Here is a 27,441-nt window from a genome sequence, read left to right on the forward strand (position 1 = left end):
CGTCCGATGAGGTTTCATCCCCAACATAAATGTTGTCTAAAAATATTAACCCGACTGCCCGCTGTTCATTAGCCGCTAAATTGGAATTCATGCTTATTCTTGTATTGGGGATTTGATCCAGCTCCTTTACACCGATCATAAAGGGCCACTTGGCATGCTAATTGCCTTGCCCCCCATTTACGCACTCCCTGGCTCGCATGGCTAATGGTGTCGTAAAACATACTAGTGCGCTGACACCTCCCAAACACCAGGTAGGGAATACTTGGTGCTATTAAGGTCCTGAGCATGGCCTCGTTTAAGAGGGTATGAAGGATTCCCCGGTATCATCCGTTATCACCAGCGAAAGATCCAAACCAGACACAAGAAACTGTAATCCAAAGAGAGACGGTTACTCCTTTAAACACACGTGTGCTAAACATCATGCCAGCCTTTAACATGGGTGCTCACAGAGAGAGATAATGATTTAAGTAAACTGTTGAAGTGGTAAAAAGAAACTGCAGCTCCCAGGCTCCGCTGGTGATTTAGCTTTTACAGGGTGTCTGGCAAAGCTGTTAGGGGCCTAGTATCAGTATTTTGAGAGGCTTCCTTTGGTAAAGTGCCTTCCATTCACTGTACGAATGCTGACAAACGAATGTTACTGCAAAGTCATTTCCGTGCTACGCACAATATAAAGAAAAATTAAAAATTAGGGAAGACTAAGGCTATGTCCCACAGCTTCTGCCTTGCTCTATTGTATAGCTGCAGTATATGCAGTGTATGAACTGTGGACCAGTGTGGCTGCCCTTTGTATAGAAAGTCATTAGAACCTCATCAGTTCTGGCAGCACTGAAGCACCTTCAAATGATGCGGAACAGTACACTGAAATACCCCAACCCACCTAACATGCACAACGGCTGGGAAAACTCTGTGTGTGAGAGTGTGTGTGTGCGTGTGTGATTATATATGTGTGTGAGGTCACACTGAGGCCCAGAAATAGTATTCATTAGTCATCCAGGATGTCAAGCATAGTGGGCCCCTGCACCAGTACTACTGGGTGCCATAGACACGTGCCCGTGAGGGGACACTCCATTTAGACCCCAGCACCTCTGTGCATCATTTGAAAGCCTCAAGGGCTCAATCCCCACAGACGTCTTTGACCCAGCGAGACGGGGGCAGGCAATGAGGTGAACCCACCACCGGAGGCAGCGACCGGACGCACTGCAGAGCAGAACGTTCCGGTCTGTTTTTAGCCAATGACCGCAGAGCAGGGTGCCTTCTCAGAAAACTAATTTTTCCGTGACCATCACGGGTTTGACTAGCTGAATTTCACTGACCTGTTCCTATTTGCAGAAATAAACATTGGCACTGGCTTAACGGGCACGTAAAACAAAGTTTTACTCTTGCTTTCTGCCCTCATTGCCCCTCATGCTTTTCTATTTTTGCCTTCATCTTTTCTCTATTTTTACCCTTCTCACCCCTTCATTCACCCTCGTTGCTCTCAGCGCCTCCAAACTCTCAGTGAAACCTGGCAACAATTACCATTCCAACAGCTGCAGCAATAACCATTACAGTAGCACTTACAGTATTACTTATACAGTAGGCACAACTCCAGCAGCATGGGCACCAGACCAGAGCACTGTGTCTGCCCCCTCTTTCCCTAGCCAGCAGGCCCTCATTAGGGGCCTTGTAAAGGCCTCATACCTGCCAGGCAAGGGCCCCTTCACCCTTCAACTCCTCCAGGCTCCAGGTGTGTAAGGTGGCTGCACTTCACCAGAGGGGACAGCTTGGGCTCATTTAACTCGATGGCTACTTGCCCTGTGCCTGCTGCTGCAGCAGGCCCCTGTAAACTACAAAACTGTAAAACTGCACGGGGGCAGAGAGGGGGAGTGGGGTACAGGGGGGCTGGCAGGGGTGCGTAGGGGAGCAAGGATTATGACCCTGTAAAGATGAAAGAAGTTGCGGGCAACAAGCGATCAAAGAGGAAGTGTGTCAGCAATGATATGGCAGGGAATTGGTCATATCAGAGGCCCCAGGTCGTTCAGTCTCAGCCTCCATCTGTGTGCGTTTGTGTGTGCGTACTGAACTCAGCTCAGCGGGGCCTAACAGCCACAATGGAAACCATTGGTGCTGGATAACACAACAACTTTCACAAGCTGCCGCTTAATTGCAGTTTAAACTGCACTAGGTCCTGGGCAGCACAGCATGTTACTGTTAGCATAGACACACACACACGCACACACACACCTATATTTTACCTGAGAAAGCATCTGTAGTCATCAGCCACAAAGTTAATCTGATCTCACGGTTAATGTAGAAGCAAAACCGCATGGGGCTGGTTAAGTCTTGGTTTACACTCTGTTTCAATTACTAGCAAAGCTGTGAGACAGCATCTAACTGTAATTGTGTGTGAGTGTACGTGTATGGAGTCAATCAACCTAGTTATATGCTGGCCACTAAACTCACTTAACCTTGTTATCTTACTACACAGCTCCAGCCATGTATGTGGAAATTGAATTAGACTTGGAAGCTTTTAATAGGAAAACAGAGAAACAGCTTTGAAATAATTAGATTAGATGTCTGTATGGCTAAAACAATGAATAGTCAGTTCAGCCTACATGAAAGCACAACAGTGAGGAGTCAGAGACCGCGAGGAAGAGGGGGAAAGAAAACAGAGGAGACAGAGGAGATAATAAAAGAAGGCCTAGCCCTTGTCCAAGCCCGGAACTGACAGATGATGATAGTCATCTCAAAAAAGATATAAAAAATGAAACATATAAAATTTCACCCACCACTTGTACATCTGAGGGCACTCTGGACAGAAAGTCTAGCAGCTCGTTGTTATCAATGGTGTAGGGGTCTCGTAGCTTCTTTGTAAATTTATTCACTCCTGCAGAGAGAAAAGTGGGGCAGACGGGTAAGAATTGAAAGAAGGAAAGACGGACACATCTTTATATTTGTTGTACTGTCTCTGTGTACTCACACAAAAAACATCAAGGCACACAGATTTATTTAGCTAGAGTATCTGAATGTTCTTATATACTATATGATGTAATAAAAAATACAACATTAGCTCACCCCAGGCCAGCACAATGTATCGGAGAGGGATGAAATAGAGGATGATGGTGGCCACTCCGAGAGCCACGATAGCTAACCAACTTAAGAAAGGCACAGTCCAGTTAAATGTGCTGCAAAGAGAGGAGATGGAGAGTAATATAAGCAGCAATGCTCACTCCAGATATAATAAAAACATGCTGAGAAATAATGTAGGAATGAGTCAGCAAAGTTTAACAGGTTGCAGGGAGAAAATTTTACACCTTTTTGAATTCATTAGAGTGTGAATGTTAGAAAGCACTTAGATGTAGAAAAGCACTTTTTGAGAACCAGTTCTAGTACTTTTAATGAAACAAAACAAACAAAACTTTCTGTGTATGAACCGTATGTTAAAAAAAAAAGGCTGTCAGTACATACAGGGATGTAAAAAATGAATAAATAAATGCTTTTGTGTAAGTGCATGCAGTGTATTTAATCTAATATCTGCATGACAACAGGTAATGCAAGGTCAAGTAAGATATGGTGGACATAAAGACAAGCAGTCTTTCTATTTGTTCCCCAGGGTTGGGTGTCACACTGGCATTAATTCTTGAGAGCGGCACTAAGTTATACTCAGTTATGCTGGCAAAGGGAACCGGCCAGAGTGGCAGAAAAAAAAAGAAAACACAACCAAAACAACAACACAGGGACGTGCGGAGCAGAGCAGAGCGGGCCGGGTGCCGAGGAGCAGGCTTACGACTCACTTCTTTATCCTCTCGCCATAGGAGGCCACTTCATCTAGCGCATTCTGCACACTGATGCACACGTCCTGAATGGCATAAAGCTTGTTCATGAAGCCCTTTCTTTCTGAGTCCTGCAAGAGGACAGATAGAGATGTAGGCGAGAGACAGAGAGAAAGAGAGAAAGCGAGGATGAGGGAGGAAGACGTGGAGGGAAACAGAGAAGAGACAGGAGGAGAGAGAGAAGAGAGAGGCTGGGCACAGGCGTCTTTGTGAAAACAATACATTTTAAATAGCGTCAAAGATTTGGAGTGGGGAGCCAAATCACCGGATATCCTGCATAAAGTGACAGAGTGCTTTCATTCCAGGCAGTAATAGAGATATAAAGTTGGCAGAACAAATCAAAATGTTTTCCTCCTTACGAATCCTCACACAGGCAAAATTTGAATATGTGAATAGGCAGAGAGAGGAGCAGAATTAAACTGAAAGCCGAATGGATAGATCAATCTTTGGGCTCGCTCTCTCTCTCTCTGCTGCTGCTGCCAACACAGCTTGGAAGACCAGGCAGAGCTCTCTTTTGTCCTCCTGGCTGGCACAGTGTGATGATGTCACCAGCCGTGACATCATTATCATCCTTATTAACACTGTCACTCACCACCAAGACTTCAGAGTGGGAGGGGTCAGGGGGAGTCACAAAATAGGCAGGCAATCTGAAGTCGACAACCCCTGCCCTTCTTACCGAAACAAAGTGAAGAATTTAAAAAGTCATGCAACAGTCAACGAGCTGCTGACTGACAGGCAGGGGCACGACGGATCTGGACAAAATGAGGTGACAGAGAGCAATTAAACGCCATTGGCTGAGTGAGGACATCGACACGCAGACTGGTTGTTGCAATATGTGAATGGTGGACATGCTCGGAAGACAAAAGGGTAGAAAAGAACTATCCAGGAGAAAGTCATACGAGTATTATGTGCACTATCGTGGGTGACCTGTTCATAATGTGGCAGGAGGAGGTGATTTTTAAACAAATTGGTGAAGGAGGAGAAGGCTGTAATTACAGGATGATCATTTGAAAGTTCTCTACCACATCAATGGCGTAAACACCTGTAATAGAAGAAAATAAATTACAGATGCCAAAAACAGTGAGATAAGAAATGGTTTGAATGGAATAAGCTGAAGAAAGTAAATATTTTACACAGTAAAACAAAAAAAACCCCTCAAATCTTAATCAAGAAAAGTTTCCCCAAAACCAAAAGATGATGATATAACCACACATGCCTAGTATTTCTCTCTGTGTGTAGGAAAGACTATGTTACTGATGAAGATTGATGGACGTTGCTAGATTAGAGAAGTAAAGCTCTAAGTAATTATAACTACCATCGCCAAAGAAGACAGTGAAGCAGTCAAAGACCTGAAACCTTCAGGACCTCAAAGGCCTTTACCACATTTCCATCTTGAGGCCAGCCACCTCACCACAACCCTCCCACTGAGACCCAAACTGCCCCCCAAACCCACCCTCGTCTTTTTGCTCTCCGTCCAGGATCAGATAATGTGAAAAATGAACCATGGAGCAGTCAGGGAGACCACATGGCCTCCCCAGCAAAACCACACAAGACAAATAGATATAATTAGACAGCGTCTCTGGGTTATTTTTCTTCGCAAATATTTTACAAGACTCCCTTTCTTTCCTCCTCCCGCTGTCCTCCTCTTCTAAGGCCTTTCCTCAAAGTCCATCTGTTTTTCATTGCTGAGTCAAACAAATCTCAGAACGCAGGGTCTATTGTGCTGGGCTTGGTGAGGCCGAGCCGAGCCAGGCTTGGGCTGGGTCAGGACGTTTTATTTTCGGTCCTGGGCTCAGGGGAGAGTGTTTGAGGGCCACAGGAGTGGTGTGAGAGACCGGGCGGGGGTGGAGAGGATAAGTCAGAGGTCATTTGAGTATAAACCATTGCCACATGCCCTTCGGACTGCGGTCTGACTCCTATTTCCTGTCTTCAAACACGGCTTGGGGAGGTGGGAGGTAGCAATAACACCGAGGGCCACGGAGAACCTTGTTTTCCCAGCTTCCCTGCACACTGCGCACATATGGAGTCAGGCAACCTGTTCTTATAATGGAACCTAATATGCACACAAACACACACACCCTACAGCTATTAGATAAGGTTGATCTGCACACCTGGTCTTGCTGCGTGACTCTACAAACAATATCCCAACAGAGATTAGATGATAGGGGTCCTTGATTTCAAAAGGCGGTTTCTTTTTCTACTGAGCATGTTCGCACTACAGTGTCATGACTAATAGAGAAAGTACTCATATCAAAATAAAATCTGCGCTTCTCAAGAGCAGATCCATTACAAGTTTTTTAAATAAAAGACTTGTTTTTCATGCTTTGGGCACATGTAGTTTGCAAGAACCGTGTGTTTCAATTAGCTCACATGTGGTAAGTAATTAGAACATGGTTTTTCCACTCTTGCCCAGCTTCTTGTCTCACTCAGGAGGAGCGAGTGCTTTACAGGAGTCTTAGGGCCTGTATTTCCATCTGTGTCTTCCTGTTTCTGTCAGGGAGACTAAGTGGGTTTGTTTGGAGAAGTGAAGGCAAGGCTAGTAAAATCGACTCTGGCTAGGCCTCTCTCTGATTTAGCTTGGCCACAGATGCAAGCCATTTTAATGCTCAAAGTATGCTACAAATCCCAACACCTACAGCAACCCGGTCGTGATGGATGATGCCGCTTGGCTTGAATCAGCCAGGCAACATCATGAACTTGCCTAATGTGTTTAGCATCATTAGTTTTAAACACTCCAGCTTCATCTATACACAATCGATAGACAGACAGACAGACAGAAAAGTCAGCAGAATATTCTACTACTGTGCATTAGAAGCTCCATAAAGACAGTTGGTGAATGAGATGCTTCCTTGTGCAGAAGGAATTACTTGACATCAATTAACTATCATCAGGTCGGTAGCTGAAATATTTAGTGAGTTGGTGTCCTTTGTTGGGTGAGAGTTGCATGTTTTAATGGCATGGATGCCATTTAAAGAAAATAAATGCATCCCTATGTCCAAGGTTTGCATCATTGTTTGGATGTGTGAAGTGCGGTATGAAATCTCAGCCTTTATTGCCCAGCAGCCGAACAGCAATAAAGGCTCGTTAAAAGTGATGCGAGTTGTTTATATGTGTTAAGGAAAAATAACCCCTCAGTGATACCAGAGAGAGCCCAGGGACACTCTCACACACACACACAGTCAAAGAAACAGCCAAGTCAGGCTAACCACATTGCACTTGCTGGTAAATTGTGGTAAACAAATGTGGTAAACTCCTTGAAAACTAACTTAAATATTTAACAAAGGGAAGATGCACAAAGCCCGGGCGCACTCGACTGTTCCATTTCTCTCTCAGAAAGACACCACCATCACAGCAAAGTACATCTATATGCAAAAGTGCAAAGTGAGCAGTTGTAAACTTTACAAAGACAGTTTGTTCTTCACTGACCCAAGGCCTAGAGCTAAACAAGAGAGAGGTCACTGAGGACTTAGCCTATTAGGTTGGACTCAAATATCTGTCCTATATCTACTTGGTGGAAAAGAGAGAGCCATTGGAGACTATTTTAACCTCTGATCACACTGTTCTCCCTGCTGATTTACGCCATAAAAATGATAAACCTAACCGTTATAATGTAGCGGCATATATCCCATCAAACTGCAAAATGAGTCTGAACCACAAGCGGCTGCAGCTCATTGCCGCTGTGCTAAAATTGCACCTGTTTTTCTTTGTTTTTCCTTTTTTTTGCCCCTCTCACTCTGGCAGCACAGTAAAAATTGAAATGTCATATAAAATGTGACAGGATGCTAATATGTGGCTCCCAGAGGGCATCTGAAAGCGTTCTTGTTGATTTTGTAACTGCAGAGAGAGACGACATCCCTCCCATTTCCACCCCAGGAAAAAAAAACAACAAAAAAAACCCCACTGAAAAGTTGAACAACTTGAGGAATGCTAGAGGGTGACACGAATTCAATTTCCAAAGCCTGCGAAAGAACTAGCAATGACACGATAATAAATAGTGCATATGATTAGCATCTACTGTATATTTAAATTAGGTGTGTCGCTACTGAACAAAAAAGAAAACAATGATTTTGTGTTGATAAAGATGTTATTTGGGCGTGCATTTTTTTTTAATTAGTGGAAATAAAGAAAATGATTGATGAAAGTGCATGTCACTGGAAGGAGAGCAGGCCTTTATTGGTTCATTTGCATTCACCCATGGCATACTGTTCTCTCTAGTGGCGATGTGTCGAGCACTGTACACGAACCACAAGTCAAAACAGAGCACTATAGAGACAGCTTACCCGGAAATGAAAAAGCAGGAAAACATAGAGAACATAGAAAAGAAAAGCTTCCAAAATTGTATTTTATCTAAATATAAACTCCAATTTTCACTGCTGAATTTCTGTTAATCAGCACCTTCCCCTTGTTTCTAGTTTTTAAGATTAAATCTGTTTGTGAGCTAAGCATTTTTTGTGGTTTATTTTTCCCATTTTCATGTGTTCATTAGCATTTTAAGAGTAATAAAAATATCAAATGAAGCATGGAACCCATTTTTCTTATGTTGGCCATTTAAATAGTTCAGCTGCTCTAAAGCTATTGTGTTACCGAGGTCTATTCCAAGTAATACCAACTCCACTGGGGACAAGATGAGTCACAGATTTTACCAATTGGGAGTTAAGAAAGGCCCCCTGGGGAATAAAAAAGAAGAAAAAAAAGGACCCAGTGGCCTAGAATACCATCTCTTTTCTGTTAGGAAATGACAACAGGACAAGACAAAGACCCTGTGAATGGCCTCAGATACCACCCTGCAACCTGGCACCTCGCCAGCGCCACATGAAAGGGGCAGATGTTCGATTTTTTTTTTTTTTTTTTTTTTTTTTTTTTTTAAATCGGTGGGTACCATTTTAATAAATAATTTATCCCATATAACAGCTAATCCATGGGCAAATGGGTGAGGGGGGATACATTTTTTTCCATCTTGACCTCTCTTTCTCTCTTTTTTTAAACATAATACAGAAATATTTGTGTTACTGTGCTGTTGAGATGCACAGCACGTCCAGTAAAGATGAGAAGGGGCATCCTGAATCCTGCTCCTATAGGCCGGAGCAGAAAGACTGTATATGTATTTTCCTGCATTCACATGATGTGCTGCATTGCTCGTTTGAGAGAACCTGTGTGTGCCGAGGGTTGCTTCAACACAGTCAAAGACAAGCTCCAGTTAAGTCTGTCAGCTGAAGGTGGCCCGCGCACGCACAATGCTCTCTAGCGCTAATTAGTCTCTTCACCCAGCCAAGTCCCATTGCGGGGATAAGTTTACACATACTGTATATAAAAGAGAGCGTTAGGGGGGAACGAGAGTAGCAAGTTTTTAAAGGAGGCGGCGCTAATATATTTTCAGTTTGACCTCTGCTTCCTGTCCTAAAGAGAAAGGTTTCTGGCGTTATGAGTGTGAGTTTGTGTGCGTGTCTCTAATGTGTCTGGTTGGCAGGAGGTTGTTTGCCACTGATCATCTTTACCCATATCCCCGTGGGGCCTCTCATCACCTCCACCACACCAGCCACTCTATCAAGGCTCAAGGTCAGGTGTGCACACAAAAACATAAATGACTACTACCTCTCAACTTCTGCTCTTGATCACTTGATCACCTTCTCCTGGCCTCCCGCTGCATGCCACGCCCTGAACCGCCATCCTACCTCACCTCTGCTCCCCCTGCTCCCGCACTCTCCTTCCCCTGTCCTTCCCAGGAAGCAGCCTGGCGGAGTGTGATGAATGGGACGACATTAGTCTTGTCCTCTGTTGGCCTGGTTTAGCTGCTCCAGCCCATCTCCCCTCGTCCGTCAGTCTGTCAGTCTGTCTAAGTGCGTCTGTTTGTCTAAGTCTCTCTATCCGGGTTGGCTTAAAACACACAGCATCCCACTGTACTGTCAAATGCCTAAAAGATGAGAGTACATATCAGCTTTCATATTTTTAAAATCAGGGAAACATACAAAACTCAAAGACACGCGTGTCACATTTTTAACTACTCTCATTAATGACATCATATTTTAATCTTGCTGGGGTGAAATTGCACCTCAATCTGTAAAACCTGCTAACCTTGGCATGTTTTTAATTATACATTCATGTTCAGACACACAGGAGATAGAAAAAGCTGTAAAATCTACTGTCTTAAACTTTGTTTTGGAAAGGGGAAAAAAAAAACAACAGAACGAGAGTGCATTGCTATGAAGTGAAGGGATCACATCTTCGAAAAAGTAAATAAAATATGCATCCTCTCTGTGCTCATTACAGATTTATGACTCTTGTTAAAAGAAAAGGTGGCGGCTGCCTTCTTACATGTCTGACTTTCAAATTCAGACGACACTGCTGTCAAGTGTTGTGCTCCACATTCTGTCCAATGAGAGACCGAGAGGGCTGAGTGTGTGCCATCTCCAACATCCTATTCGGCGAGAGTCTCGATAAGAGTTACTTTGGGTGGATAAGAACACGCAAGAACTCCTCACCTACAGTGCAAGGAGCTGCTCGTTGTAATCCTTTGATGCATAGTTCATCAATCAAAAAGTTCAGTTGGTTCAGCCACTTGTGTGTATGCGATTCAGAACAATAACAGTTGGGGGGAGTAGTCATTGTTGCATTAGGCATAATGAGCATTGGGATTTTCTTCAGCAATATGTGACAATTTTGCAGTTCCTGTAGCAACTTTAAAGCAAAAGCGCTGAGAAAAACATTTAAATCACCGCACCAGCCACCGCACACCCATGCACACACACTCAGGGAACTGAAACTCACTCGAAAATGAGTTTGTTAGCTGTCTATTATCAGTGACTTAGGGGGTCATAAGGTGTGAAAGTAGTCCTTATGTGTGAGTGAGTCCTAATTAGTACTTTCAAAGAAGCTTGAATCTAAAAGCTTACTTTTTGGCACGCCAAAAAAAACCCAAAAAAACTACACCAACCTAGAAGAACATTTTATTCCCTTGTGCTCCCTGTTTCTGTGCAAACTGTATCAAAAATAAATAAGCACAAAAGCACTCGAGTGACTCCCATGTCACCTTTTATTGCCCCAGAACCAAAAGCCCCACCAGCAAAACACACCGTCACACCTCAGTCTACACATTTCACCTCAATGTTTAACAAGTCTACAATGCCACAGGGAAGTCAAAGACAAAGACAGGGGCCGCTTTCCATGCTGGAGCTCAGTAGCTTCCCCCATTACCTTAAAAAGCAGGCACAGGCAGAACCCTTGCAGTGGGTTTGGATTTGAGGGTCAAACGTGCAGTGTGTGTGGGTGTTAATTGAGACGCGGACATGGAGGACAGGTACTGTACACAAACCCTGACAGGACGGCACACAGAGGCCGCTGGACAGACGATGAGCTAAAAAAGGGAACTGGGAGACAGCAACAAACACCATCGGGAGTCGGTGCCAGAACCACACACAGATCAACTTACCACCATTGCTCGTATCCATTCAAAGTGCCAGGAAGCCAACATATCCTCGAGGATATGGTTTTTATCACGGCTGTCCTCCCAGGGGCCTGGTTTAGGGTCCTTGTGGATAGATTACAGTGAGATGTTCTCTTTACAACCCACAGAAATTAAAGTCAAAAGGTTTAGAAAATGTGGATGTTTTGCAGCTGTGGTCTTATACATTTATATCACCCTGTGCAGGAAAGAAAATAGCAAAAGCACTGCAATCAAAACAGCTTCAGCCTTGCAATGCAGAAAAGATTCTTTTTTTCAGTGCTCATCTTTATTTAAACTTTGAAACAACAGCATTGGGTAGTAAAATTCAAACTAAATATGCATCTCCCTGAGTCCACTGGACTATTGCATATCTATCAGGATGAGCGCCCGTGTCCGCAATCTCTACAAAGACCGTGGTCACTGCACTGTAGCGCATAAGAATAGTGCCGAAAGCAAAGAAAAAAAACAAACCAACAAAAAAAAAAAAAGACCCATGGTGCAAAAAATAACCAATTTTCATTTGAACCAGGCTAGAAAGACTGAGAATGAAGGAGTGATGATAGAAAGCGAAAGACAAAGCAAGAGATATGCATCTGGGGGGAATAGAGATAGTGAGAGATGATCCACCTGATGTATGTGTGTGACAAAGAGGGAAAACAAACAAACAATGCAGTGTGTTTTGCATAGACAGACAATACTCCTCTCTGCCTCTTTCACCCTCCTTTTTGTTTTCATTCCTGCCTCTATTAGCAAAACATGATTAAAATGCAGTTCCTACCAGCGTCTCTGCTGAACAACGGGGGAGAAAAAAAAAAGACAGTGAGATGGGAAGAAAAATGAAGCGGAAAAGTCAAAAGCATCTTTTACAGCGTGACGCTTTTCATCCTTCACAGGCGGCAAGAAGAAAAGACAGACATTCAAACTTTATTCTCTTCCCTTCTCTCCTGCTCTGTCTCTTTCACCCATTCTCCTCAGCAGCTGAACCCCCCCGATACCTGCATCTCAAGCTCAATAGCCTCCCCAGAACAACATTTCAGTCACACTTTTTTCCCCTCTTCCAGAGCATTGATATAATTCCCAGTGCGCTCTTTAGTCCAATTACATTATGCCATGCCGTTATCTGAGTGATCGGCACAGTGCCGTGACTGGGGCTAAGAGAGGAGTGCGGTGGCTTAGGGAGGTGCTACAGAAGCTCTATGTGCTATCTGGAGACAAGTCGTGGAAACAGCGCTGCATGTGCCCTATTTAACTTTTCATGGAGCGTTCGCTTAATAGTATTGAGTGGAGAAAAAAAAAACGGAGAAAAGTTGTGGAGAGAAAGACGACAGTCAGCCACATTTGAAAAGAAACAGAGATTCTGGGTGTTAACATCAACAGCTGAAAGTGGCTGTGAGGCCTGCACTGGATATGTGTGCTGATACTAGCCATCCATCAGCAGTTATACGCTTGCAGGAGAAGAAGCGATGAACACATACACACACACACACACACACACACGGGCAGGATTGTGTGCGCGCATACATGTTCTGTATGTTGCATGAGTCATGCCTGCAGGGACAGCAGCAGAGGGTGAAATGGCTGTCTCAGCACTACAGATGAGTAGGATAAGGAGAAACTCTGTGGCGGTATGAAGAAACAGGGGATTCTATATAACTCATCAATAGCACCTTTAAAATCTACTACTGATGTGTCAGGTTGGATGTACACACATTACATGAGGATATCCTAAATACTAGAACTATATTAAGCCTCTGCCTCAATAGGTTAAAAAAAAAAAAAAAAACTAAATTATAGAATAGCCGGTGGGTTACTGTTTGACCCCCAAATCTGATGCCTTGAAGAACTGGGTCTATTAAAAAAAAACGAAGACAAAACATTCACATTTTTTCAGGTCAATGTTCAAACTAAGTAATAACGTCTGCTCTATATTTACTACGAGGAGAAAAACGAGTCGGAATAATCGAGAAACCAAAAAGATGATTTGGTACATGTGGTATGTCTGTGTACGTGTGTGTGTATGTGAGCGAGATATTGATAGATAGGCATAGAGGGAGAAAGAGAGAGGGAGTGCACCGAGCAGTAAGCCCGTGAGCAGGACATGATTGCAGTGTGTATCTTATCTGTGTCAGGTCCTCCTGAGGCTAGTGGAGCCTAGCTGAGCGGAGCACAAGCGCTTCAGTGACCAGTCAACCGTGTGAGGGTAATCTCCTCACTCCTTCAGTCTGTCTCTCTCCCATTCACTCTCTCTTTCCATTTTTCCAGTAAGCCCCCCTCTGGGAGGCAGCTGAGCTGCACACACATCCACGTGAGACGTTCACACAAACACATTAACGCACACAAACACTCACACCCGTGCAGAGCCTAAAGGCTACTGGCTCATGCCAGCTCTGGACAGCGAGCCCACAGGTGAGTGGAGACATCACAAGCTACATTATACGCTTAAGCCCCTGCAGCCACATGCTTGTAAATACAGGAATGAGCAGCGTGTTTTTGCTATCTCACACTGCTCAAGCTGTATTTCAAGATGGTGAAAGGGGTCTACAAAGATACTGCAGGATGCAGTTTTAAAAGTGTAAGACAGGTTTAAAAGAAAACCATGGATTTGCTTTGTGTAAAAGGCCACAGATAATTGAGGAAGTCATAGACACTTGGGCCCGGATACCTGTCCATATCATTTAATAGATTCATTTTGGCATTTCATAAAAGAAAATCAAAGACGTGATTTTATAATCAACAGCACAAGCTGAGTTAAAGGTTTTTCGATCATAAATTACACTACAGGACTCTCAAATCGATGAAAAAATGTAGACCTTTTTATCCCTCAAACACTCATCCTTATATGTAGCATAAATAATAATAACCGTAACTGTTAAATCTAGATACGCAATTTCAATAAATGTGTCTCTTACGTTTATGTGTTACATGAGTAATGCACTTCGGGATAAAAAGAAAAAAATTCCATATTAAGGTGAGTGCACACACACACACACACACACACACACACACACACACACACACACACACACACACACACACACACACACACACACACACACACACCCAAACACACACACAATGTGAAGGAAGGGAGAAGGCAAAAAGAATTAGTTTATGTCTAACATTCTTTCACCCTTCGTGTGCTTGCCTGTTTGGCTTTAACAACTCAGCCGTCCCCATCAATTAGTCTAGATGCTGGACTTTCATTGAGATTAAGTGACTAATATCAGTGCTTGCTCACAAGAAAGACACTTTTCACGTCTGCCCAACAATCTGTTAAGTCAAAACACATGTGGTAATCCAAGGCAAAAAGCCTGCAAGGGGTCCTCTATGCAATGAAAAACAGGTGCTCTAGTTTTTGGCCATGTAATACCCCATTTACCCTCTGGAGCAAAGGTTATCCAGCTAATAGCTGCCTTGTGGTGCACTGGGAAGAGCTGTGCACATGGCCCAAGTAAACATCTGGGACGGATTGTACATACTTGCAACATATGCTTCAAGTTCAATTAAAATGAGGCCTTGGCACATTTATTAATCTTTTTTTCCTCTCCCTTTGCTCTCTCTCTCTCCCTCTGTTGCTCTCTTTCTCTTCTTCCCACTCTCCCCTATAGGCCTGTGCCATTAAAGAGGCCTCCTTTGACCCGTCCTTCATACTTACTCATACAATCTGAAGCTGCAGCTCATATCCAATGTAAAAGACCTCATATCCAATGTGAAAGACAAATTTGCTAAGCCCTGAAAGTCCATTTGTTCTGCACTTAACCAGGTTGGAGGGAGAGCAAAGGGAAGAGAGTGTGTGTCACAGCAAAAGGGGGGGGAAGAAAGTCAGGGAAGGGGATGATTGTGGAAAGGGGAAGAAGGAGAGTGGGAGGGGAGAGAGATGTAGGCGAAGAAAAAAGAAAAATGCCCCCTTTCAACTTCCCTACAGCTCAAATGAAATGCTAACAGTTGAGGGGAGCAATAGATCAAAATGTATGAAGCCAGAGTTGGTAAATTGTAGCCTTTGTGGCAGCTGTGCTATCCAGCATCCCAGCCCTGTGTGAACACAGAGCAAGGCCTTCTTATTTGGAATAATCAGTTCGCCACCAAATCTGACGGAGGCCGCACAAACTGCTTCCGCACCTCATTTCAATATGAAAGTCCAAAATGTATTTTATATAATCTGCAGCTTTTCAAATGCTTGTATTTTTTATTCCCCCACCCCACAGAGAGGAGGTTAGAAATGCAATAAGGAGGACAGACACAGGGAAGGAGTGGGGGAAAAAAAAGGTTCAAGGTTGCCTGGTGCATATCTTCAGTCAGTGCCCCCCTGTACATTTCAGCCTTGGAACTTCACAGCCAAGAAACTTTCCTTCTGCCTCTGCACTGTGGGAGAGGATGTAATGCTCACATATTGCTGTGTGTTCATCCCTCAACTGGCTGCCTGGCTGATTGATTGCTGACTTTCTAGTGGGATGACTATTTGACCAATGACACGATAAATGTTGCTTCTTTTTTAAAGTTTTTTTTCTTTAACCATTCCTTTTTGTTGTCTGTTGTAAAGTTGGCGTTAGATAAGTAAATGTAGCCTACAAGTCCAACATCAGCTTTCTTGGAAATGTTTTTTTTTTTTTTTTAAACATTACCAAACCAGACCACCCATATTATCACATCACAATCTGGTGTGAGGCAGAAAAGTATCAAGCATCAAGTCAAATCATTTTCATTTTCACACTATAAAACCAAGTGCAAACTAAGCTAAAATGCCACTCTTGTTTCACACTGCTTGAAACCTCAACACACTAGAGTCTGAAGGAGAAAATTACTTTCATTTCAAACCTGACACACAAGAAAAGCAGACAACACAGTGGGTAGATTAAGCGCTGTGCTATTTCAATTACCATTCCCAGGTGGAGCACTGACAAGGTTCTGTATCCCGTCCAGTGGCATTTGTTTCAGTAGCTGTTCCTACAGTGCAAACGAGCGGAGGCAGTAAAGCAGCCACCTGTTGTTACCTGATAGTGTCTGGACAAGCCCAGATGCTGTTTTACTGCGACATAAAGGAGCAGTGAATGGACCTAAATAGCTAACTAAGCACTTTATATGGGTGTATGTTCACAGGAAGAAAGACTGAAGCACAGTGTCTGTAAAGTTAGCACACTGTTGTACGAAGGGAAATTTAGGGATAATGCACCAAAGCGCGTCGAAAAGATCAAAAACAAAGCGAAACCCCGAGCAGAAAAGGTGAGGAATGTGTTATGTACACACCTAAAGAGAAAACTTTTGAAAAGGTTAAAAAGGTTGTACAATCTGTGAACATGTGTTTGTGCCTCAGGCAGTGAGAATATCTGAACAGGGGGAAGAGATGGGAGGGGAAGATGGAGTCATTTTGTTAGTCTGTTTGTGTTTCCGGTCTGTGAAGCAGTGTCAACCCCTCCTGAGGCAGTGTGTGTGCGAGTGTGTGTGTGTGTGTGTGTGAATGCATCTCTGACACGAGACATAATTACCTTGTCATCTTTGTCAAAATCCTCATCCTCATCCTCCAGCAGGTCCTCCACTGCTTCCTGACAGTTGCAACAGAGCAAAGAGAAAAACGAGAAGGAGAAATAAAATGTTTATGCAACAGCTATAGTGCAGATAAACATTAGATAACAGAGGGTTAACATCATCAGAGCATCCAAAGAGGCATATTAAAGCTGATTGGTTCTGCTTATGTCTGGCAAGAGTTTGTTAATGAGTATGGAAGACATGCAGAAAGCACAACTATTGGATTTGTGAGTGCTAATATGTCATAAGCTTCAGAATGGTTCTCAATTAGAATTTAATTTTAGAAACATTCTGTTGTTCAAATATGTTGACACTTCTGGAAATGCAAGCAAATGCTCTGGCTTTGAATTTCCACGGGCTGAGGATTAAAGTCTATTCAAGCAGTCAAACGGCATTGCACAAAAGCATGTAAGACTTATACTGTTCAAAGGGAGAAGACAGCAGAACTCCTCTTCTTCTGACCTCCTTAACCTCCGCATGAGTCTCTCACCTCCACCACTGGTTTATATACATTCAGCTCTCTATGCTTTTTTTTTTTCTTCCTCGCAGAGTGTGACGCTTCGTAAGAGAAGAAAGAAGAAAAGCCTGAAGCGCAGAGACCAAGTCACAAAGAACAGCAACTATTTGCTTCAGTGATCCACAACCGAGAAAACTGGAGCCGACCTGACTCTGAAGCCCCGAGAAACCACAAGACATACTGTAGAACACAAAGAAAAATGGCATGATTTACGACGCTTGCTCACGCTCGGTCTAAATTCACGACAGCAAACATAAAGGGTACTGGACAAAATAAGTAGCGCACATTTTAAACAATTATTTAAGACACGAATCACATAGAGACCTCAATATGTGAAAGCAAGGCAATAATCACACGTGTATCCATAGAAGTTCATCCCTGAACACCTTGGTTCACACTTGGCTGTGTCTTGATACCACCAAAGTGAAAACCATTACAGCTGCATCTTATCCACCCTCTATCAATGACACATCACAGCTAATCATATGACAAATCATATAGTTGCCCATGATTTACATAAACAAACAGCCGTATCATAAGCCCTACAGCTGTCAACCTCGGATTTGATCTGCTCTCATTGTTTGATAGCGTTACCAGCCCCTACCCCCTCGAAAACCTTCACCCATCCCCGACATTACCGCAACCCCCCCCAGCAAATCCAGAACAGTGCAAACTAGTTTGGAGAAATCCAAAAATCATTACTTAACAAGACAATAGCTTTTGTCCTTTTTGTTTTTCATTGGAATACGAGGGGAAACTATGTGGCGGCTGACATAAGCCTCTTATGTAAATGCAGCTTCCCACACAAACAAAGACGAGTTCAGTCAGAACAGCGGAGTCGAGAGGGTACTGCGTGTGCGTGCGTGCGCGTCCCTGTTCTATCAATATAAGTGAATCGCTAGGGCAAAGTGCTGTGCATGTATGTGTAAAACTCCTCATTTTAACTGTCTGACTGTGTAACAACTGGCCATTCCCAGCTCAATGAAACTCTCCCATGTCTAGACAAATAAGCTCGACTGTTCACATTTGACGGTCTCTTTATTGACACTGAGCACATCCAGCGCTACACTATACAAATACCGAAGAGGGAATTCTCGTGCTCAGTCAAGGGAAAAGATGTAGATGAGATACTGTAAAAATGAAAGCCTTCTGGCATCTCTAAACAAATGAACTATAACTGTTTATAAAGACATCATGGTTCCCTCCAAATCCTTTCATCCATGCCAAAATAGAAATATAATGGAATCTTCCACACAGAGGCATTAGCAGGGCATGCCTGGCACATGCTCCAAACTTTAAACAAAGAAATGAGCATGAGCTAGGTGGAGAAGCATGACCTAGAGAGACAGAGAGAATGATAGAGTCGTTTGTCTCCCTCTGCTCTCCGCTCTGCTCTCTCCCTTCTATTGCCGCTGGTTACAGAGAGAAGTCATGTTTCCTGCAATGAGACACAGTGTAAAATTAATAAATAAAAAGACACGGAACATGTCATCTGCCCTGAAGATTGCCACGGCTAAATGCGTGCACTGAAGCTACTGTCTCAGTACGGGAGGATATAAATTACCTCAGTGCAGCCAATGAATTCCAAACATCCCTCTTTCATTCTCTGCATCGCTCTACCTCTCCCTCTATTTGTCTCATTCTTTCCTCTTTCTAAGACCTGTTTGGTGTATGATATCATTTGTCTGCTTATCCCCCCCATTATCATGTTGTTTGAATTACTATCATTACAGCACGGCAGCATCAAAGCCTTGCTGTCGACAGGATCGCGCAGGGCTCACATTGCCTGCAGAGCTGCTCCAGTCAATTCAGTATCTACAGAGGTGGGGATTAACATATTCAGACCCATTCAAATGATACAGGGATGATGCAGGCTACTCTTACAGATTACATTGTGCCCCATAAATACATACATAGATGCGATAATATGAAATACACGCAAAGAATGCAAGCGAGCACAATGACATTGAGAGTTCGAATGGCTTTGGATGTGTGAATGCATCTGTTTGGTCTTTGCCTAAACGCGAAGAGCTAATTTGCAAGAATTAATTTGCTGCTGCATTCCCTTTCCAACACATGCTCTGCATGCTCGACGCGCTTTATCTGAATTATTTTTTGCCTCTTTTACTGTATTTTGCATCAAGGCAAAAATACCAGCTGCAAATTAAAACAGCTGTGAGTTAAAACCAACAGTGCATCGTCTACTTAATCCGAAAACAAGTACACTACTGCTGTTTATGTGGAGGTTTCAATTATGGGGATAAGTCATCTTTGAGGCCAAACCATATCACAAAAGTGGTGTATTATGTCCTTATTTTGGTGGCTAGAAAACTGTGGTGCCATCACTTTAACATAACTGGTAATTGATACATGATTGCTAAAAACATGGAACTTTAGCATCACAAGACCAAACTTTCGATTCTTGGTGCATATATGGTTGCCTGCGAAATGCACAGTTTAGGTGCCGGCACTTAAAAAAACAAAAAACAAGAAAGAGTTATTAGGAGCATTAAGATCTGATCTTTCTTGCTGGAGGGGACTATTTCTATTAGCTGTGCAGGTAAATATCTAAAAGTTTTTCAAGAACAGTTATGAGAAGCTTCTTGCACAACATCAGCAGTGCAACAGCACCCCTAGTGTGTTTTCAAGGACAGAGAGCATATTCTCAGGGTCAGACGGATTATTACTGTGATCTTCTGCTTGCTGGATACACAGCTCTGTGGCATTATGCTGAATTTGATAGTAAATATGATCATAAGTTAAATCATAGGAGAAGATAAGACAATCATGAGTATGTTCACATAAAAGAAAAGGGCCAAATCAAGGATTTACCTAAGGTCACTGGAAAGACAGAAACATGGTAAATGTATACAAGACTAATCAGCTAAATATTTATATCGACTGAGGCACTGCGCACAAAGTATTTCAAATATTACTTCACAAGTCAATGATCCACCATCCTCCTGGTTTTGCAGGAAAAAGAAATTGACAGAACCTGTCTGAATCAATGAAACAAGCGCACACAAACACTCCATAGGGGAAAAGTAAAATTCTACTACTAAACTAGCAGCTACATCATTTTCACCTTTCCCCTGAAAACTGCCTCTCAACTCGGCCTTCTCTCTGCTGGCCGTACGGAGTTCCACTATTTCCTCTCCTCACCTTCCCAATGACAGCCGCGTGGGGAATTGACGGCGAGGCAGACATCGCCAGCGAACATGAAGATATACTTTTTCCGTCTTTTTTTCTCCCATTCCTCTATCCCTCCCTCCTTCGTCCTGCTGCTTTTCCTCTTTGATACGTGAGGGGGTTTTAACCTCTCCAGCTGCTGAGGTTTGGCTGAGTGGCTGGCTGGGGGATCTCAAGGCCCTGCTTGGTATGCACTGTCCATGAGTGCATGTGTATGTGTGCACATATTGCCTACACCACAGTTTCTGCAGACTGGGGGAAGAGCTTCGCGGCTGATAAGGCTGAGCCTGGCTGACCCACGCGGGCCCTTCACAAGCTGTCAGAGCCGTGGCCCTCAGAGGGGGGCCCTTCCATCTGCACTGCCCAAGCCAGGGCTCACCCAGCAGGGGGCTAGATAGGGGTGAGGCTGGGGTGCTACCGGAGCTGGTGGTGGGGGTGAGAAGGGCAGCTCCATATTCATGGAAGCAACACCAAATTTCGTGAACGCTGGAAGATATTGAGTTTTTGGGCTTGTTTTGTGACATTTCGAACTCACCAGCTACTTCTTCCTTTCCTATTTAGCTACTGACAAATCACCAAGTGTTCAGCCAGAGATTAAGCAGCTCCTCCAGCATTATTTGTCTTTCTCAGATCTAAAAAGTCTAGCTTTTGTCATTGTTCTTCATATTCAATTGTGCTAACGAGTTCTAGAGCAAGTAACATACTACATGTCTTGTATGGCAGAAACACATACATCTGTAGACTTAAGCTCAAGGTTTAAACCAAAAACACTAACAAAGAGCTATGGGCGGGTATGCTATGAAGACAAAATAACAACAACACCACCAACAGGCACTGAGACAGACACCCTGAACTGCTGGTGTTGTTAGCAAAGAGCACAGACAGTTACAAAGGTTCAGTGTGATGAAGGGAGTTAGACAAATGGAGTGGGATGGGAGAGGGGGGTGGCAATATGATGAAAAGGATGGGAGGATTTTGCCGTGGCATCCCTGTTGCTCCCGATGCTCCCGTCCCGCTTCAAACTATGCCCGCTGCCTGTCTTTCTGCCTGCCAGCCTGCCATCCTATCTGCCAGTTTAGCAGAGACAGAGAGGCAGCGAGAGCAGCAGAGATGAGCACGGCGATGCCGGGGCGGCACGGGGGAAATCAGCGGGGCACAGGCGCTCCCAGTTAAAAGTGACATGACCTTTTGATTTTGTCACCTGTCACCAACTGCCATGTCTGACTCCACACTGAGGAGTGCCTGCCATCCACCGCTGCTTTCCTCTGCCTCCATCTCTCTGAATGCCTCCCTGTCTTTTTCTGTCTCCTGCTCCCACTCCATCTCCTTTTCTCATTCCCCTTGTCTTTCCAGAGTTACAGTTTTATGAGCAAAAAATGGTGTGACTTCCTGGAGGAGTTGAGGTATAATAGGCAGCGCATTCTCTTTTCCTTCCAGCTTTTCCTAATATTTACTTCTACTCCACCTGCGTTGCGCGTGGCTCTTAATGAGGGCAGATGTCAAGGCACAGTGTTGCGAGCAAAGTTGTTTTGAGATGCAAAATCAAGGAGAAAATAGAACAGATAGAAATCGCAATGAAGACTCGCTCTAAAAATGATACAGTGTTCAAATAACATGTGACAATTCTGACTGGAAATAAACCAGATTTTATTTACACTAACGAACAATACGCTGCTGTCACACACAGCAGAGAAAAGTAAATATTAAACTAGTATTAGTAGATCCTTGTGACCTCAATAACTAAGCTCTGTGAGAATGATTCAAATCACCATGTGGCGAGAGCGGACTTATCATCGTCAGCTATCGTGCCACAGGAGGCGTGTATGTAAGTGTGAAGTATCTTCAGGCCATTAAGGTCTTCTCTTCCGTAATGGTTTGGTGGATCCATTGGGTGAATCAATGTAATGGTCTGAAGCATGGGATAAAGAGGATGGTGCTCCAGTGTGACGAGGCCTAATTGCCCGTCATCCTGTGGTAGAAAGAGACATCACCATGTTCCATATGTATCCTCTCCGACAGCCAGCACTGAAATTAACACCTTCAAAACATCTGGTAAGGGCGTTTCTGGGCCAAGAGAACGGCAAGGAAAGATTTCTTTTGGGATGTGTTCCTGCTTGTTAATCTCGGTGCCCATCATCTATTCATGCAAGTAGGCACACGCAAGAATACGACTCGCTGCTATGACATGCGTGCACATGTATCTAGCAGCCATCTCTCTCATCCAGCAGAGCAGCCGGTCCTCTGTCCAAAGCCCAGTGTGAGGACAGATATAACCTCCAAATTGTCCCAGGTATCCAAACAAGCGTGAGATGGAGAGGTCATCTCATTGCGATGCAAACGGAGAAGCAGAAAAATAGTATGAGTCTTTCTTAATAATACATTTGAATGCACAAATAAAGGAGCATCATCCTCATATATTCAGCAAATATTCAAAAACATAAAAGGGTCCTCTTGTTTGCTCAGAGAGCAAGGGAGCACGTTACACCATGACATGCAGGTCAGCCAACGGTGCTGGAGAGTCAGCATTCACGGGTCAGAGTGCTACATGATAAGAAAGGAGGTCGGGGACCTTACTGGTGCTGTGCCTCCTTTAATCGCTGTTCTTAAGGACGCTCTGACTGCTTAGCAGGTACCGGTCAAGGTTGGGGCTAGGCTAAGAAGCAGCTGATCCGGGATCTGTTTGCAAAGCAGCATGTAACCGCACAACAGTCAGTGACCCTGAGTGGTGAAATACAGCATGTAAAGAACACTGTGTTTGTTTATTCGCTATAGACAGGGATACGGGTTGTGGTTGTGGTGTAAAAGCGTCGAAGGGTAAGCACGCTGAACCCGTCAGATGAAGCAAGGCCAGTTCATTAGGAAGTCTGTACTCAAGTGTGGGCTTTTTTTTTCCTGTTTTCTCTCATTCTCTCTCACCATCTCTGTTTCTCTCTCTCAACCTTCAGAGTGAGTTCAGCAGAGATTCCTTTGGCATTACCCTCACCCCAGACTGCTGGAAAACCGCAGCGCTCCGGATGCTGACCCTTGCTCAGCTCAGCACAATGCTTTAATTTGGTGTGTTGTTTAAAGTAATTAGAAAGCCTTTCCCCCTGTTTTCTTTTCTATTCTTTTCAGTGTCTCTGCCAAGTGCAAGAGGGAAACAGTGAGTCGTCCATGACTTCAGCTTGATAAAGATTCGGAAGAGGAATCCACGAGACCCCCCTAACCCTCCTCCTCACCCCCACCCCCTGCACCGGGGGAAAACTGTCTGAAAACAAACAGGGACAGGACTCGAGGGATACTTGTGTCTAAATGTGCGTATTCGAGTGTATGTGTGCGTTTGTCTACGTGTACAGCATTTCAGCAAAAATAACAAACGCTTCTATCGTACCTTACTTTTGCTTTTAGTCTTATTTGAGACGAGATATTAATATCAGGAGTGGACGAGGCACAGAGCTGATAATGAAGAAAGGAGAGACGGTCCTGCGCGTGCACTAACCCGAAGGCAGTGAGACAGCAACAGAGACACAAGCGGGGCAGTGATCGCCAGAGAATTTTCTTTGTGTCACCTGTGCACAGCTGCCACAGCAGCAAGAAAGAGGCATTAATAGAGCCAATCTTTGACAATTTCAACTTTCATCAGATGCATCACTGCAAAGACTCACTCGCACAGCAGATTCAAACACACACAGACGACTTTTATCTGTATCTGCACACACAGATTAACGTTCTACACTCGTGTTCGTACCATGCAAACACACACCTGGAATGAATTGTGTAAATGTATATGAGTGTACACTGCAGTCCTTCATATTTATTTGTTATAACCTAGGAATAAAGGGAATATACTAATTGACATCAGACATACACACACAATATTTAGTATCCATGCATTATGGATGCACCTGCATACAAACCTAGAGCACATTTACCTTAGTGCTATCCCACGATCTTATAGTGCGCCTCTAACTATCTCACCACCAGCCTCCTCAAAAACTCCTTAAGCCAGCGCCATCATCGACACTCCTACCCACACATATCAAGACTGTCAAACTGTAAGAGTTACACTACACACTCAGTTAAAGCTATTGCCAAATGCTGCTCATATTAGACAGTAAAGACATTTAACTGAAGAAGGTCAGATACCAAAGTTAAAGGCGGTGCTCTCGTGTCTTAAAACACCCCATTCTTGATGATCCTGATGATCTTTTGAATTCAACCAAACACTCTCCAGTCTCAACGACACTCTGAAGACAGCGATATTAAAGCAAGCTTCAGAGGCAAAACCGCTCCCTGGTCTGGTCTAACCCTTGGCATATAAATCCAGTAGAGTAGTTACATGACAAGCCTCAAGACATTAAACTCAAATGAAAATGGTTCTTAGTTGGTGGAAAATATTTTAAGGCGCCCTGCTTTCATCTCAACAAGCCCAGCTGAAGTCAGTCAAATTATGTGGTTTGCATTTATGCTGTAAATACAGAAGATCACGATCAAGTGTGGAAATGCTTCTTTGAAAATGAAGCAGATAGATCCTAAATTGTATCTGCTGGACAGGTTTCTTGACCAGGTAAATCTCCAAAAGGAGATTTTTGGATAGGATATAATAACAATAATAATAAAATACTAAGACAGCACCAGACGTTAAAACACTGAGTTTTAACATCTGACATTTTTTGTCTTTGCTCGTAAGACCTTTAAGTAGAACTGGGCAGACCATTGTTGTCATACTTAAAGGCGCTTGCCATATGAGAATCAACAGTATGAACATGTCTTAAGGTTTCAACCAAGTCCTGAGGTACTTGAGACACAATAGTCCCTTTCAAGAGAGAAAAGCAATTCCACATGAAGTGGGAGTTACATGCACTTATTGGAATGTGAATTGAGTGCCACATTACGGGGATATGCAACCATTGTTGCCTCATTTTACTTAGGAAGTACACAGAAAAAAAATATCATTAGGTCTGGATAAATACAAGCAGCAGGTAGAGAGACACATAATCATGCCAGGTTTTGTCTTAAGGCATGTGTGGCTATTCTTTTTTTTTTTTTTGCAAGCAATGTCGCCATCTACAGGTGAGAAAAGTGTCTCTAAAATTAAAGTCTGTGTTCTTCGCAAATGATTTGTTGTCTGTGAACTTACCTACAATAGTAAACCTTTAATTCTTCACTTGAGCGCATGCAGTGAAAATATGATTTTTAAACATGAACCAAAAACTGGAGTATAACTGCCAGTTTATTGTCAAGAAACACAAGGATCATTTTGCTAATTTTAATGCCATGTTTTTAAATGAACAAATATGGAAATGGAAGCTTATGAATAGAGAAGATTAGCTCTTGAGACGAAACAATAAATCTGCGCTATATGCTATGTAGAGTTCACATTTAATTCTGTAATATTGCAATGACACACAGCTATTAGATTTGGTTCATTATGATGACTGAATTTAATACCTCTTCCAAATCCAATCCAATCTAACCCATAGAATCTCTATGAAGAGATAAATATACACATATAGAAGGCAAAAGACTGCAAGGAAATCGGAAGTCTGTTAACTGGTTATTTCCAAGTGAGAAAAAGGCACTTATTAAAATTAATCACTTCATTGTTCACGCTCATGCCATAGTCCAGCTCGCTCTCTCGTTTTCACTCTCTACTCTCCAAATGTGCCTGGCCATGATTAAAACATGTCTGTTTCTCCATGACATTGCTTTGACATCACTTAATTGGTATAAGAGATAAAAAATAAATGAATTAAATAAATATACTACCAGGTAAGTGGCGTAACATTGCTCAAGGTGACAGCCTATTATTTCTCCCTTTTCTTTGCCTCAAAGAAGGCAAAGTGAGAAATGTGAGATTGCACTGAGAATGCAGCACCTCATGCGGCAGACGGAGATTTTTATTAAGAAAAAGAAAAAAAAAATCGGCAGAGAGTTTTCACATGTGAAATTCAAAATCTGTTCAAAGTTTGCGGCGTGCAGTTCAATCTGAGAGTATATTCTACATTTCTACAGGAAACTGCAACCCTCTATTTCTCACTTATCTGTACATCAATGCTCATCAGCAGTCAAAATGTTACGTCCCAAATATCTAATGCTTTTAATATGTCTGGAAATGTATCATTGCATGATTAATGCAGTAAATCAATGTCCCAACAAGACAGCTGTGGTTGAATTTAACCTGCATTGTATGTGGAAATGGGCTTTTACAGTGAAAGGAAAGAAAGGCGGAGGGATATCAAGAAGCGATGGGGTTACTCACCACATCTTGCCTGGTGTCCTTCCCCGACGCAATGAGCATGTAGGTCCAGGCCAAGGGCAGAAGCAACGCCAGAGGAATCATGTAGAGCTCAAAGTTCCAAACGACGACGACAAAAAGCTGTTGAAAGACACAACGTGAAAACTGCTCGTGAAAGAAAAGCAAAAAGAAATCCGAGAGATCAACGCGGGCTAAAAATGTATATATTCAAGATGCCATACGGGCGTTCATGAGGCAAACTCCTGAGGATCTAAGCTGGCCACATGTGCCATATGTGTGACTCAAAAAACAACACACATTCATATGCAGAATCATAAACTCCATGCAGTAAAAACTATTAAATGAGTCTTTGCTTTAACAAAGAAGTAGGCCTGGTGTCAGTGAGCAGAGGGTGAAGCCGCCATGACCCCTTAAGGGTTCATTTTTCTGGGTCTCAAAGTTGAGGAGGAGGAGGATGGTGAGGAGGATAAGTATGAGCCGTCAGAGCCTCTATCGTCCATGCCAATCATCTCAGAGTCTGAGGTCATGTACCGTTTCAGCCGCAGCACGTCAAAGCTGACCCTTCTATACTCAAAGTCCAGCAGATGACCCCCGCACACCCCACAACCCAAGTCCCTAACCCTGTCACTCCAAGACCCAATACCCTCTCTCTTGGCCCAAAAGAGTCGTTCGCCCCATCTCTAACCTCCTCTGCACCCATCTGCCAAAACCATAACCTCTA

At 43.4% G+C, this 27,441-nt stretch overlaps 1 protein-coding gene across 5 annotated transcripts in view; it reads right to left on the minus strand.

Moving 5' to 3' along the window:
- Nucleotides 1-27,441, minus strand: part of mctp1a (multiple C2 domains, transmembrane 1a) — a 126,821-nt gene that overhangs the window by 7,708 nt on the left and 91,672 nt on the right. For 3 of the 5 annotated variants that reach the window (XM_040019116.1, XM_040019115.1, XM_040019119.1), the window contains 6 exons: nt 26,724-26,840; nt 16,737-16,793; nt 11,239-11,337; nt 3,774-3,883; nt 3,055-3,164; nt 2,769-2,866 (listed from right to left, as the gene is read on the minus strand). In XM_040019116.1, coding sequence (XP_039875050.1) covers nt 2,769-2,866; nt 3,055-3,164; nt 3,774-3,883; nt 11,239-11,337; nt 16,737-16,793; nt 26,724-26,840 — 591 coding nt within the window. The remainder of the gene's footprint in view (nt 1-2,768; nt 2,867-3,054; nt 3,165-3,773; nt 3,884-11,238; nt 11,338-16,736; nt 16,794-26,723; nt 26,841-27,441) is intronic. The other 2 variants (XM_040019118.1, XM_040019117.1) reach the window with 1 other exon arrangement.

The sequence above is a fragment of the Simochromis diagramma genome, unplaced genomic scaffold (assembly GCF_900408965.1).
Source record: "Simochromis diagramma unplaced genomic scaffold, fSimDia1.1 OVJJ01000822.1, whole genome shotgun sequence".
NCBI lineage: Eukaryota > Metazoa > Chordata > Actinopteri > Cichliformes > Cichlidae > Simochromis > Simochromis diagramma.